At 42.0% G+C, this 13349-nt stretch overlaps 1 protein-coding gene across 1 annotated transcript in view; it reads right to left on the bottom strand.

The window, feature by feature from the left end:
- CLCN4 (chloride voltage-gated channel 4) overlaps window positions 1-13349 on the bottom strand; it is a 131559-nt gene that overhangs the window by 47462 nt on the left and 70748 nt on the right. The window contains exons 6-8 of the mRNA XM_082245435.1: window positions 5650-5772; window positions 2665-2871; window positions 2498-2578 (exon numbers count right to left, since the gene is read on the bottom strand). Of these exons, the coding sequence (XP_082101561.1) occupies window positions 2498-2578; window positions 2665-2871; window positions 5650-5772 (411 nt within the window). The remainder of the gene's footprint in view (window positions 1-2497; window positions 2579-2664; window positions 2872-5649; window positions 5773-13349) is intronic.

The following is a 13349-nucleotide window of genomic DNA, read 5'->3' as shown; positions in this document are numbered from 1 at the left end:
TATGTGTGAAGAAAACCAGGCACTGCTCATCATCTGTCCAATACAGTCCCAACAGTGAAGCATGGTGGTGGCAGCATCATGATGTGGGGGTGTTTTTCAGCTGCAGGGACAGGACGACTGGTTGCAATCGAGGGGAAGATGAATGCGGCCAAGTACAGGGATATCCTGGACAAAAACCTTCTCCAGAGTGCTCTGGAACTCAGACTGGGCCGAACGTTTACCTTCCAACAAGACAATGACCCTAAGCACACAGCTAAAATAACGAAGGAGTGGCTTCACAACAACTCCGTGACTGTTCTTGAATGGCCCAGCCAGAGCCCTGACTTAAACCCAATTGATCATCTCTGGAGAGACCTAAAAATGGCTGTCCACCAACGTTTACCATCCAACCTGACAGAACTGGAGAGGATCTGCAAGGAGGAATGGCAGAGGATCCCCAAATCCAGTTGTGAAAGACTTGTTGCATCTTTCCCAAAAAGACTCCTGGCTGTATTAGATCAAAAGGGGGCTTCTACTAAATACTGAGCAAAGGGTCTGAATACTTAGGACCATGTGATATTTCAGTTTTTCTTTTTTAATAAATCTGCAACAATGTCAACAATTCTGTGTTTTTCTGTCAGTATGGGGTGCTATGTGTACATTCATGAGGAAGAAGAATGAACCTAAATGATTTTAGCAAATGGCTGCAATATAACAAAGAGTGAAACATTTAAGGGGGTCTGAATACTTTCCGTACCCACTGTATCTATTATATATATATATATATATATATATACACACACACATACATATACACAGTGTTCAGCATACATGAGTACACCCCTTTTGAAAAGTAAGATTTTAATCATTATCTCAATTAACACAAGAACAATTTCCAAATGTCAACATGTCAAAACAGTCAAAAAAGTTTTATAGAACATTTGTTTAGCTCATTACATGAAAGTAAGGTTAATAATATAACTTTGATTACAAAATCTTCACGTTTTTTTTTTTTTTACTTTGTTTTTTTATTGTTTTGAGTAGCAATGTACAATGTACGAGAAAGGCAAACATGAGCTCAGTAAGTTTGAAAGAACAGCACAGACGTGAGAAGAGTAAAGTGTTTCTTGTAAAAGGGATTCTGGACAGGAGGTTGAGATTATTACTGCATTCTCTCCAACAGTTTGATGAGGTGGAAGGGTAGATACAGTATCTCACAAAAGTGAGTACACCCCTCACATTTTTGTAAATATTTTATTATATCTTTTCATGTGACAACACTGAAGAAATGACACTTTGCTACAATGCAAAGTAGTAAAGTAATGAAATGCAGCTCCCTGACACTAGAAGCACTAATCCAGCCCCACAGAAGGACATTGCACCACCATGTTTAACTGTAGGCACCATGCATTTTTCTTTGTACTCCTCACCTTTGCGACGCCATACAGTTTTTAGGCCATCAGTTCCAAAAACATTTATCTTGGTCTGATCACTCCAGAGTGCAGAGTCCCTGTAGTCTTCTTCTTTTTTCAGCACAGGCCCTGGCAAATTCTTGTGCATGGGCTTTAGGAGAAGATTCCTTCATGGACGACAACCATGCATGTCATTCCTCTGCAGTGTACACCGTATTGTGTCACGGGAAACAATCACCCCAGTTTGGCTCTCTACTTCTTTAGGTAATTGCAGTGAACTTGTATGCCAATTTTCTTCAACCCTTCTCATCAGAAGATGCTCCTGTTGAGGTGGTAACTTCTGTGGATGGCTTGGATGTCTCTGTAAGATGGTTGCAGTTCCATCTTTGTTAAATTTGTGTATAACTTTTTCTACAGTATTCTGACTGATAAGTAAAGCTTTGCTGATCTTCTTGTAGCCTTCACCTTTCTTTGTAAAGAAATAATTTTCTTTCTCGAACCTTGTGAAATTTCTCTTCCATGTGGTGGCATTGCTGACAGCATGAAATATGAAGGGCTTTTCTTTGTTAACTAATGCCCTATTATAATCAATTGTCTGCTGGACACCTGTTTAATGATCAATTAAACTCACCTGTAGTTGAATTCTTGTTAATTAGGATATTGTTGTTTAAAATTCAGCTTTGCTCCTAAGACTTTCATTGCGTTGTATTCATTTTTGCAAAAAGGTCTTGAATGAATTTGTTAGGAAAAATACTTTTTTTTGTGTGTGCAAATTAACACATCTTGGTTGCAATCAATGGCCCGCATTTGTGGGAGTATTTTGTAGTATAGTGTCCCATAGAAAAATGTTGATTGCAAAAGGAAAGTAAAGGTTTTCAGACAAATCTGTTGGGGTGTACGAATTTATGCTAATCACTGTATAAAGTTTATATATATATATATATATATATATATACACACACACACACACACAAACATAGTTCTGTCTGAATAATGTTTAAATATTCAAGGCAAGCAGAAGCACAATGGCTTGGAATTTTTCATTGACGTCAGCACCATCAGTTTCAATTTACAGAACAATAACAGTTAAGAGAAACACACCGTACCTCTTCCAAACTGAAAAGAACACCGCCAATTGGAGCTCCAAAAGCAACAGAGACTCCTACTGCAGCTGCGGCCGAAAGCACCTGTGACACAAATATATCACCAGGTTAAGACAGAACTTTCATAGGGGATAATGAATTCACATTTCTCCTTTCATAAATCAACTTACTTCCCTCCTTTTTCCTTCATTTTTGCTGTACTTGGAGTACAAGCTGCAGAAAAAGTTGCCACAACAACAGGCTACATGGACTGATGGTCCTTCTTTTCCAAGACTTAAGCCAGAGGACACAACGAGAACTAATGTTACTGTTTTTATTAACAGTGTCCACTTTCCTAGGTATCCTCTTATTATGAAGCCACTCAGAATGGTCTTTATCTAAATGTGAATAAAAGGTAAAACCCATAAGAAAGTAAGTTTAGCAAGTAAAAAGTAAAATGTTCAGCATTAGTTCTGTATAGACAAATAGTGTACTTATATCGGTGACACACTTTCAGAGAGTTAGATCTTGGCACCTTTATTTCATATTTTAATATTATAGTTATTATTTAAGTTTTTGAACAAATTACAAACATATATCACTCCTAAAGTCTTACGAGACCTCTTAGATTGCCCAGACATTGTAGGACTCCCTCCATAGTTAAAGAATGTATTTCTTCTTTGATGTTAATGCAAGAATCCTGAATTCATAATATTCAAAGCCTGATAAAATTCTCTGCTTAGGTGGCTGTAACCAGAATAATCATTGACTAATAAGGGAAAATAAAAGGATACTATTTTGGATGAAATGCTTAAATAACTAGATATACAATAGATATACAATCAATTCTTATGTTGCAAAGATTAATGTTTAAAAGGAACTAAAACCTTAAAACCCTTAAATTAGAAAATAACTGTACTGTGGAAGCTGTGTCCAAAAAAGAAAAGGCAGACAGAGAGCAAAGGACTAGTCCCCAGCATTGCTTATGGCCTCCCTGCAGAAAGGTTTTTTAGCCCATTACTGGCTTACCCTGCTTTATTATGCACTGTTTCTATGTGTAGAGGTAGAGCTTTGCTTTCTGATGTCAGAACTTTCAGCAAGGGGAGCAGTGAGCTGCAAAGTAGTGACATCAATAAGTTTTACTCCAAATCTGAGACTAACAGTTCAAGGTAGCAGTGCCTTAGCTCTCACACTGCAGATATACAGCTATGAAGCCTTCACATACAAGGAAGTGTACTGTTTTTTTGACAAGGAATTTGAGCCAAAATGCAAATAAGAGTTAAGGGTACTGCTTAGGCATAATTAACAGTTGCAAATGTTGCCTACAACATAGCATAGCTTCACTTTTTTTAAATTCAGATCCAGTTTAAAGTGATACTAAAGGCATTGCTTTTTTGTTTGTTTTTTAAATAACAAACAAGTTATACTTATCTGCTCTGTGCAGTGATTTTGCACAGAGCAGCCCCAATCCTCCTCTTCTCCAGTCCCCCACTGGTGCTCCTGGCCCCTACAGTAAGCAGCTTGCGATGGGGGCACCTGAGTACCCTCGCTCCCGAGTCGCTGTGCTGTGTGTCTTTTCACACACAGACCCGCGGCCCCGCCCAACCATCTCTCTCTCCTCATTGGCTCACTGGCTGTAATTGACAATGCCAATGGCTCCCACTGCTGTCTCAGCCAATGAAGAGGGAGAGTCCCCAGAGAGCCGAGGCTGTCTTGCACATCGCTGTATCGCCATGTGGCTCAGTTAAGTATTAGGGGGCTGGGGGCGCTGCTGCACAGAGAAGGTTTTTTACCTTCACGCATAGAATGCATGAAGGTAAAAACCATGAGCTTTTAGAACCACTACGGGGTTTTTTTGTGGGCTTTTGTGTTTTATTTTATGTCTATTATGTTATATACAGTATGTAAATATTTTATGAATATCATTATTTTACATTGTTTACAATTATCTCTGTGGACCACAAGATGCATTCTCTTCTATATAGGAAAAGAGAGGAGGGAAAGATGTTCTACAATCCAGTATTAGGGTGAAAACATTGCTTATCCATAGATATAGTATGGGTAGTGTGTGTGTTACTGGGAGGATCACCAGGTGTTAATAAATTAAATAAAACCTGAAAAAAAGAAAACTAATGCAGACACTACATCTAAGCAGGGCGAAAGGGGAATGTGCCCCTTAAGTACTGTTGATATGTGGTGAGGAAGCATGCTGGGAGCTTTGGCCGCTCCATTCTCCGGCACCTCACTGATGAGAGGGTGTGCACCATCACTCTTGTTAGAAGGAGCAGGGGTCTTGATAGCTGCTGTCAGGAGGATTCAGCTCTCCCCTCCGTCCAACAGTAGCCTGCTGTGGACATAATAAAGAGGGTGCCTGATGAGAGCACACCTCAATCTCAGTGCGGTGCTGCTGGGGAGTAAAGGGAGATATGTCACATGACCAGAGATATGAAGGAGGAGAAGCTGCCTACATTCCCATTGGGCACCACACTGAGAAGGAGATCTAAACTTAGTAAGTACACAGAGGGTGGGGGGACAACTCACCTGCAGGCCTCCCCTCTACTCCTCAAAACCCCCCAAGAACCCTTAGCCTCCTCCCTCCCTTAGAACTCTTTAGCCCCATCCCACAAACATTATACACATTTCAGAGTAGCACACTGTGCGTACCCCTTAGCTCCATTTCCTCCGCCACTTACGAGAGAAGGGGTTGTGCGCAGTTTGCTATCTTCACCCTGGGCATTCGATGTCCTTGTCTTTGTACTGCAAGTGCAAACTAAGAACTGATATGCTACAATATAACAATTTTTTGTCATTTGGTTTAGATACATTTAAATACCTTTTGAATCACTTACCCTGAACTTGTATGGAGCCTACAAATAATTAAAATCAGAACTACTGATCTGCTTGCTTGTCCTCTCGGGTCATTGACTCAGGATGTATTAGAGTCCAGGGGATCAATGAGTCAGCCCAACAACTTGTAATTTTCATTAAGAGCCCTGCAATGTCAGGCTTTCTTGAAATTCATTACAGTTTGTGATTAATATTTGCTCATCCATGAAAAAGACATAAAACATTTCAAGAAAATTTTACACGCATCTTTTTGTAGAATTTAATTATGTTCTACTCTTGAGGAAGACTAAAGTCAGAAGGAGTATCATAAGTTATCATTAAGATCTCACCTCAGGAATTCCAGAGCCACAAGCATATGGAGCAAACACTCGAACCAAAGCCACCGCCAAGAAAGAAAAGAGCAGAGCCCACAAAATATAGAGGAAATAATTTAAAATATATGCGCTGGCTCCCTGAAAAACAGTGAAAATAATAATAGTTAGTCTTACTGTCAAAAGTAACCATTCAATGGCATTACAACAGGAAACAGTGGTAGCAACAGAAAAAAAGCGTATAACAAAGGCACCGTAACAACGTATAACACAGCAGAAAATTACAGTGATATTGATAGTTGTGCTGTATGGTCTGGTTTTGGCTGGTAATAATAATGAGAATAGGTAAAGGTTTGCAGTCTAAAAGTGCTGAACCTCTGCAGAAATGGTTGTGTTAGTATTCAATAATTCTTGTAAACTTTACAGATTCACTAAAATACACAAAAGTTCAATTAAAATTTCTGTCTAAACCAGGTAAATACTGTACATTCCATTTGCAATACAAAAGTAGTGCTAAAGCTGGCCATACAGGGGTCAACATTTGGTTGGTTCAGCAGTGACGGGCTGAACTTTCGATCGCCAGCAGCGCATTCTGTTGGGGGGAACTCTTTCTGTTGTCAGAATACAATAGCTCAGTGGGGGGATTCCCCCATCCACATCAAGTGTGTGGATGCGGTAATCGAGTCATTTTGTTTTTTTTCATTCAACCCACTGAATCTACACTAAATTAAACAAAAAAAAAACTCACCTTTGGCCTTCTTAAAGCAGTAGTAAATGGAGGGGGAAAAAAACTTGAAGGTAAAGTCATAATGTGCTTGTATGCATCGCATACGAGCACATTATGTCAAACTTACCTTAAAGAGGAAGTAAACCCTCCTCTGCAAGTTGTACCTATAGGTAAGCCTATGATAAGGCTTACCTATAGGTACTGTAAATATCTCCTAAACATGTACCGTTTAGGAGGTATTTACCTTACATGCAGCCAGTGACATCACTGGCGCATGCGCTCTGAAGGAACGGCCGCTGGTGCCATTCCTTCAGAGCCCCATGCCGTGACCGTCGGCTCCCGCGCGCGGGAGTGACATCACCGCGGCTCCAGCCAATCAGCCGCGATCCCAGAAGACGGGTGACTGAACATGTCGCCCGTCACAGAGGTAAGCGGGCGGCACGGCGGGGGCTTGTTCTAAGGTAAGTATTTCATAATGAGCTAGTATGCGATGCATACTAGCTCATTATGTGTTTCTCTTTGAGGGTGAAAAAAAAATCGGGTTTACAACCTCTTTAAAACGAAGCCCTCCAGCAGCATGCAGTCAGTGCTGACAGGGCTTATATCTTTACCCAGTCTTCCTTTTGGGTTAACAGGTTTTGGCCATTTGAATAGCCGAGCCATGGGGACGTCGATCCCGCACATGCGTGCAGAAGCCTCACCAACTGTACAGGGCTCTGAATGGACAGCATGCCATCCCTTCAGAGCGCAGTGCATGCGCTGGTGACAACACTGGCTGCAGAAAAAGTGAATATCTCCTAAACATTGGAGGACATATTCATTTTGCCTACAGGTAAGCTTTATTATAAGCTGAAAAAAGTTTACTACTGCTTTAAGTATTTTCTATCCTTAGGAAGCTTCCACAATCTGAGTACAAAAGTCTATCCACTATGCTGTAGAGAAAGACTGAGAAAATTGTCAGATGAACAGTGCCAATCAGATACAGGCACTATTTGTGTATTCTGATTGGTAGGGGAGATTCAACCATCCATGATGTTTAGGCACATGGCCAGCTCAACTTCCTGTGTGTCCCCAGTGGATAAATAGGAAGCAAAAAAAACGAAAACTCCACAATCCAGTGGCCAGTCACGCTTGCTTTGCAGGATGTGTCAGGGGCGTTCTTGAAGACCACCAATTCTAAAAGCAAAGAGTGGATAATGCAGAGGCTCCAAGGGCTCTTACAATGCCTGCAGCAATGGATAGTCAAGTATGTATTACCAAAAAACCCTTGGCAGGTCTAATCTTCATATGTATGCTTATTGCTGACTGCTAGCTGCGGTGCTACTTTAAAAAACAACTTCAAACAAACCTAATGGCAATCAGTGGAGCGGAAATAAGTGATTGTAGTGGGCCCCAGTTCACCATGCTACTTTTCAAAGCTCTGCAAAGAGAGCAAGCAACAGTCTGCTGACCATACGGTATATGTCAAAGCTGGTTATTTTAATTTTTAATTAGAGAGGAGTCCCTGAGAGCTTCTTCTAAAGTGCCCTATAAACAGTCTGTACCTATCAAAATTAAAAAGTCAGAAGATAGGAATATCCTAGGCTCTCCTAATCTGTGTAGTCTGTGTATACCTATTGCATCTACGTACAAGTTACAGTTGCAGAAAAATAGTTATTAGAATTATTTTCTGTTTGACATAACGCTTTACCTACAAATTTTCATTACCAGTGCTTGGTAATACTCTAGCAGTGTGAGGTAATCACCCAATTCAAATAAAAGAATAGGGACCAGGGTAGGGTTTCAGTTACGTGAACAACCTCAAAGTACTTTTATTGGGCCAGCAGCTATGATCATAATGTTTTTTTGTTCCACACAGCTTGGTATTGTTCACATATTACAAATATATTCTGCATGGGATAGATATGTTTTAAGTGAAGAATGGGCATTATTGTCAATAGCACCCAGACCCTTTGATTTCTGTATTAAATGGTATGAAATTAAAGATGGAAGCTTTTAACCAGAAATGACAACAATTAAAAAAGGAACCAGATAGGCTCATGCTAGATGTAGTTTAGTTTGAAGGTTTACTTATAAAATAAATAGATTTTTGGGTTATAGAGCTTTACTTCTTTTGTCTGATATTTACATTTTAATTGCAATGACAGGGTTCTGAGGAAACCTGAAGTCTGATGGTTTCTGCCTTTAAGCTGCTTGACCTCAAACATAGCACACTCAGAAGCTAGGAGATGCATAAGGTCAAGGAGAGACTGTCATGCCCAGTGGCGGAGCTAGACTTTTAAAACAGGGGTGGCAAAGGGGGGGCAAGGTATTATTTTGGGGGGTCAATATACAAAGTGCCCCCATCAATGCAGTGACCAACGTGCCGTGCCCCCTTCAATGCAGTGACCAGCGTGCCGTGCCCCCATCAATGCAGTGACCAGCGTGCCGTGCCCCCCATCAATGCAGTAACCAGCGTGCCGTGCCCCCTTCAATGCAGAGACCAGTGTGCCGTGCCCCCTTCAATGCAGTGACCAGCATGCCGTGCCCCCATCAATGCAGTGACCAGCGTGCCATGCCCCCTTTAATGCAGTGACCAGCGTGCCGTGCCCCCATCAATGCAGTGACCAGCATGCCGACCCCCCATCAATGCAGTGACCAGCGTGCCGTGCCCCCTTCAATGCAGTGACCAGCATGCCATGCCCCCTTCAATGCAGTGACCAGCGTGCCATGCCCCCATCAATGCAGTGACCAGCGTGCCGTGCCCCCATCAATGTAGAGAGACTTACCTGCATCCCCCGCTTCTCCTCAGTTCCCCGGCGTCTCCTCGAGTCCTCCCGCCTCCTCCTCGGCCAATGGCATGCGTTCGCCTTTTGGCCAATCAGGAGCGGGTCTCAGACCGGCTTCCTGATTGTCCAGGAGGAGGATCCGTGTGACAATAGCAAATTTTCATTCGCTATTGTCACATAATGGGTGGGCTCGGGGCGCACTGCTCTGCACCCCGGGTCCACCCTCTTCTGAAGCCTATTAGAGCATCTGGCTCTAATCAGGTGACAAAAAAAAGAAATCCCATTGAACTCCATGCGTCTGGCGCCCCACATGCAGATTAGGGGGCCGGACGCATGGATAGGGGGGCAGCGCCCCTGCGCCCCCAACACACCGGCCGCCACTGTAAACAGTGTAATGTTTTCAGCGGGGTGGCAACAGGGGTGGCAAGGACTTCGTCTGGGGCGGCAATTGCCATCCCAGCTAGCCCTTTGGCTCCGCTACTAGTCATGCCTAGTACATAAGTTAAGAATATCAGATGAAAAATACCGCGATCGTATGATAATCTGATCCGTAGTAAACAGCTTTTGAGAACCGATTATGACAGTTCATGTGAAATTATCCAAAGGGACAAACACAAAAAATTTTCTCGTACGATACCAGAACGCCCAATTTTAGTTTAGTTAGTAAAGTATTAGTCCGAAAAGAATCAGAAGACCAAGACCATTACATCACTTCTGAAGTTGTATTCTGTCGTACGAGAATTTCAAAACTTTAGTAACCTCTTTATTTGCTATATGAGACTAGCATGCAAAAAAACGATCATTCATCTGATATTCTCATTATGTGTACGAGGCATCATTGCAGTTTCCATATTTACCTTCAGTCAGGTCCTTTTTGAAGACTCTACATCCTGAAGATATAATATACAAGGACAGCAGCTGATTCCTCTGTCTCCTGTTATCTCTCTCGGTCATGTACTACAGTAGCTCTGTTCTATCGGAGTGTCTTGATGGATTTATTACTAGACATCACTGTAACATACTTGCTGCTAAGCCAAGGTATATATTTTATCAACTCATCTGCCAATAAAGTGTACATAATACTAGCTAGCAGGATGCAGATCATTCAAAAGGCCTGTCAGATTTAGTCCTCTAATGTCAGTCACGGCATCTCACTATCTTACATCCAGATACTAGAGGCATGATCACTGTGTGAAACAGCTTAATGCGAACTGAAGCTTCACGGTCAGTAACAAGTGCATAAATGTTCAGCAGTCTGATGGATTTTTTGTTACTAAACCTTTGTACAAAATGTAATCAACCCTTACTCGCTCATATACGTATAATTTTATTGTCCCATAGTAAAAAATGAACATTAATACCTTCTAACTAATATTTTTTCAGGAAACCATAAAAACTTGTACACTACAGAAAACACATCATTCACAAGAAGTTGTTGAAAAACGTAAAGTATGTGTAACAGAGAAAAAAAAAGCAGGGGCAGCTTCGGACAATTTTTTTTTTTTTTTTGGGGGGGGGGGGGGGTGCTTTGCTGGTGCTTGGAGTATAAAACCTCATTTACACTGGACATTATATATAAACGCCAGTAGCTTTAGCTGTAGAATGCATGTCAAAACGCAAGTTTTGCCAAATTTTTTAGCATTTTTGCATTTGTGGTTTTTAGCGTTTGTGCTTTTTAGCAAAACTATACTCCCACAAAGGCTTATTGCTCAAAAAAAGATCATAAACGCAGAACAACCGTGTATTTCAGGGTTTTTTAGCTTTTTCAGGGTTTTTACAGCTTAAACACTCCTCTTCATACCCTCTAGTTCTGGGAGGTTTTCCCAGCCAGAAAACGCCCCTGTAAAAAAATGGTGATAAAAGCCTATGGGCACATAGGATAACATGCTGGGGAGTTTACTGGCTGCAGAAAAAAAATGTCTGAAGCCAAAAACAGCAGCTGTAAAAACTTCTAGTGTGCATGAGGCCTAAATGGGGGAGCTAATGCCAAACTCATTTGACATGACCCAAAAGTGGCCATGGCCAAAAAAGTTGCTGTTTCTTCATGGTATATGACTTGTAATGTAGCACTTTTACCCCTTTGTTTAGACAACATATGACCTGATAGTACACTGAAGAGATTGTGGCCAGCAATGATAGTTCTCAGCAAATCTTAGGGCCAGCATTGATAACCCCAAGCAATAACCCCCAGCAAGTGTCAGGGCCAGCAATGATAACCCCAATAAATAACCCCCAGCAAATGTCAGGGCCAGCAATGATAACCCCAATCAATAACCCCCAGCAAGTGTCAGGGCCAGCAATGATAACCCCAATTAATAACCCCCAGCAAATGTCAGGGCCAGCAATGATAACCCCAATCAATAACCCCCTGCAAGTGTCAGGGCCAGCAATGATAACCCCAATTAATAACCCCCAGCAAATGTCAGGGCCAGCAATGATAACCCCAATCAATAACCCCCAGTAAGTGTCAGAACCAGCAATGATAACCCCAATCAATAACCCTCAGCAAGTGTCAGGGCCAGCACTAATAAACCAAATCAATAATCCCCGGCAAGGGTCGGGACAGCAAGGCTGAAATAGTTGCTTTACTGGCTTAGGCTGGGCATATAATTATGCCCTGCTAAGCCCTTTACTCACCTGCTGAGCAGAGCAAGCATTGCCCTGCCGTGTCCTGCTGCACTGCTGTCACAGCCTGTGCCCAGTGCAGCCATCATTGCTCCTAACATCATCAAGCGCCAGGTGCTTTTTCCTGGTTCAGGCAACCGGCCCCCTGCTGGCATGCACCAGGTTTCTCCACCTCCAGCTTATGTTAATGAAAGTGAAACATCCTGGGATATTTCAAATACATATCCCAAGGGGCTTCACAGAGCTGGAGATGTCATTTTTGCCTGGGCGAGAATGGCAGCTGGGGGAAAGGGGAAAATGAACAAATACAGAAAAAAAATGTACTGATTCTATATGTGGGGGGGGAGGGGGAGGGGGATGGGGAGGGATCAGTGCAAGGATGCCTAGTACATCCAGGGGGAGAAAATCCAATTTTTAGACCCCTGTTTTTTTTTTTGTTTTTTTTTTTGCTGTCAGTATCCCATCAAGAAGATTTCCCTTCGCTTCCTGTCCCAGAGACACAACAAAAAGTAAGAGGGAATCTCTCCAAATTGAGAGGAATCCCTTCTTAGACAGTTGTTAATGGAACTGACGTCCCCACTAGAAGATTTAACTTTGCCTCCTGCTTCTGTGAAAACTCCAAAATTTTGGATTTGCCATCACTTTCTGTACTGGAAACAATGAGCATCAAGGCAACAGAGAGGGTGGATCTCTTCAGTAGATATTAGATATTATACTTCCTTGCTTTTTTTTTAAATACAAGATTTAAAAAAGATACATACAATTTAATAAGTGATCGACCGATATCGTTTTTTTTTTAGTGCTGATACCGATACCGATATTTTGATCATTGGATATCGGTATCGGCCGATATTTTCGGACATTTAAAAAATGTTTTTTATTTTTCACAGGTACTCTGGTGGAGGGATCTGGGGGTCTAAAGGGCCCCAAACCCCTCCTCTGCACTTTAAAGCATTCAAAACGCAAAGTTTGGCTGTTTTGAATGCTCACATTTTTTTAAATTTTCCGCCGGGTACCCGGAAGTGATGTCATGGCAATACTTCCAGGTTTTTTACATGGAGACCCGATCAGAGCCGAATGCGGCTTTGATAGGGTCTTCTCTTCGGCGGCCGTGCAGGTAAGATTCCCTGGTCTCCCGTTGGGACGGGAGACCTGGGCGAGCCGCGGAAGGGGGGGGGGGGAGACATCGGAGAGCATTGCCGATAATCAGTCGATCCCTAAATTTAATTATATGTGATTCGATTTGTACTCATGATCCTCTCCCAAGCACCAAATTCATTGATGATATTTTCATGGCAGTGACAATAGGAACAGCGTTTGTTGGTCACCTTTCAGGTTGTTTGAGTCATTTTAGAACGGCTAGTGCAATTAAATAGTGAACATACATGAAGCTTAAACAGCAAGTTCTGTCCAGCAGCCTTGGAAATGTACTGACTGCTGGAGAATGCATGTTGTCCAAGATTCTGTGGTGAATGAAATTATGTTGCTCCCTGTGAAATAATTCCTGCCAAATAATTCCTCTGTACAGGCAATTGCAAATTAATCTACAGTGAAAAAAAAGTTATTATGTGAACCATTTGGCAATCGAAAAGGAAGGG

This window comes from Pelophylax lessonae, assembly GCF_965119305.1.
Source record: "Pelophylax lessonae genome assembly, chromosome: 2".
NCBI lineage: Eukaryota > Metazoa > Chordata > Amphibia > Anura > Ranidae > Pelophylax > Pelophylax lessonae.
Note: the sequence above shows the minus strand (reverse complement) of the source record. Positions and strands in the feature narration are given on the sequence as shown.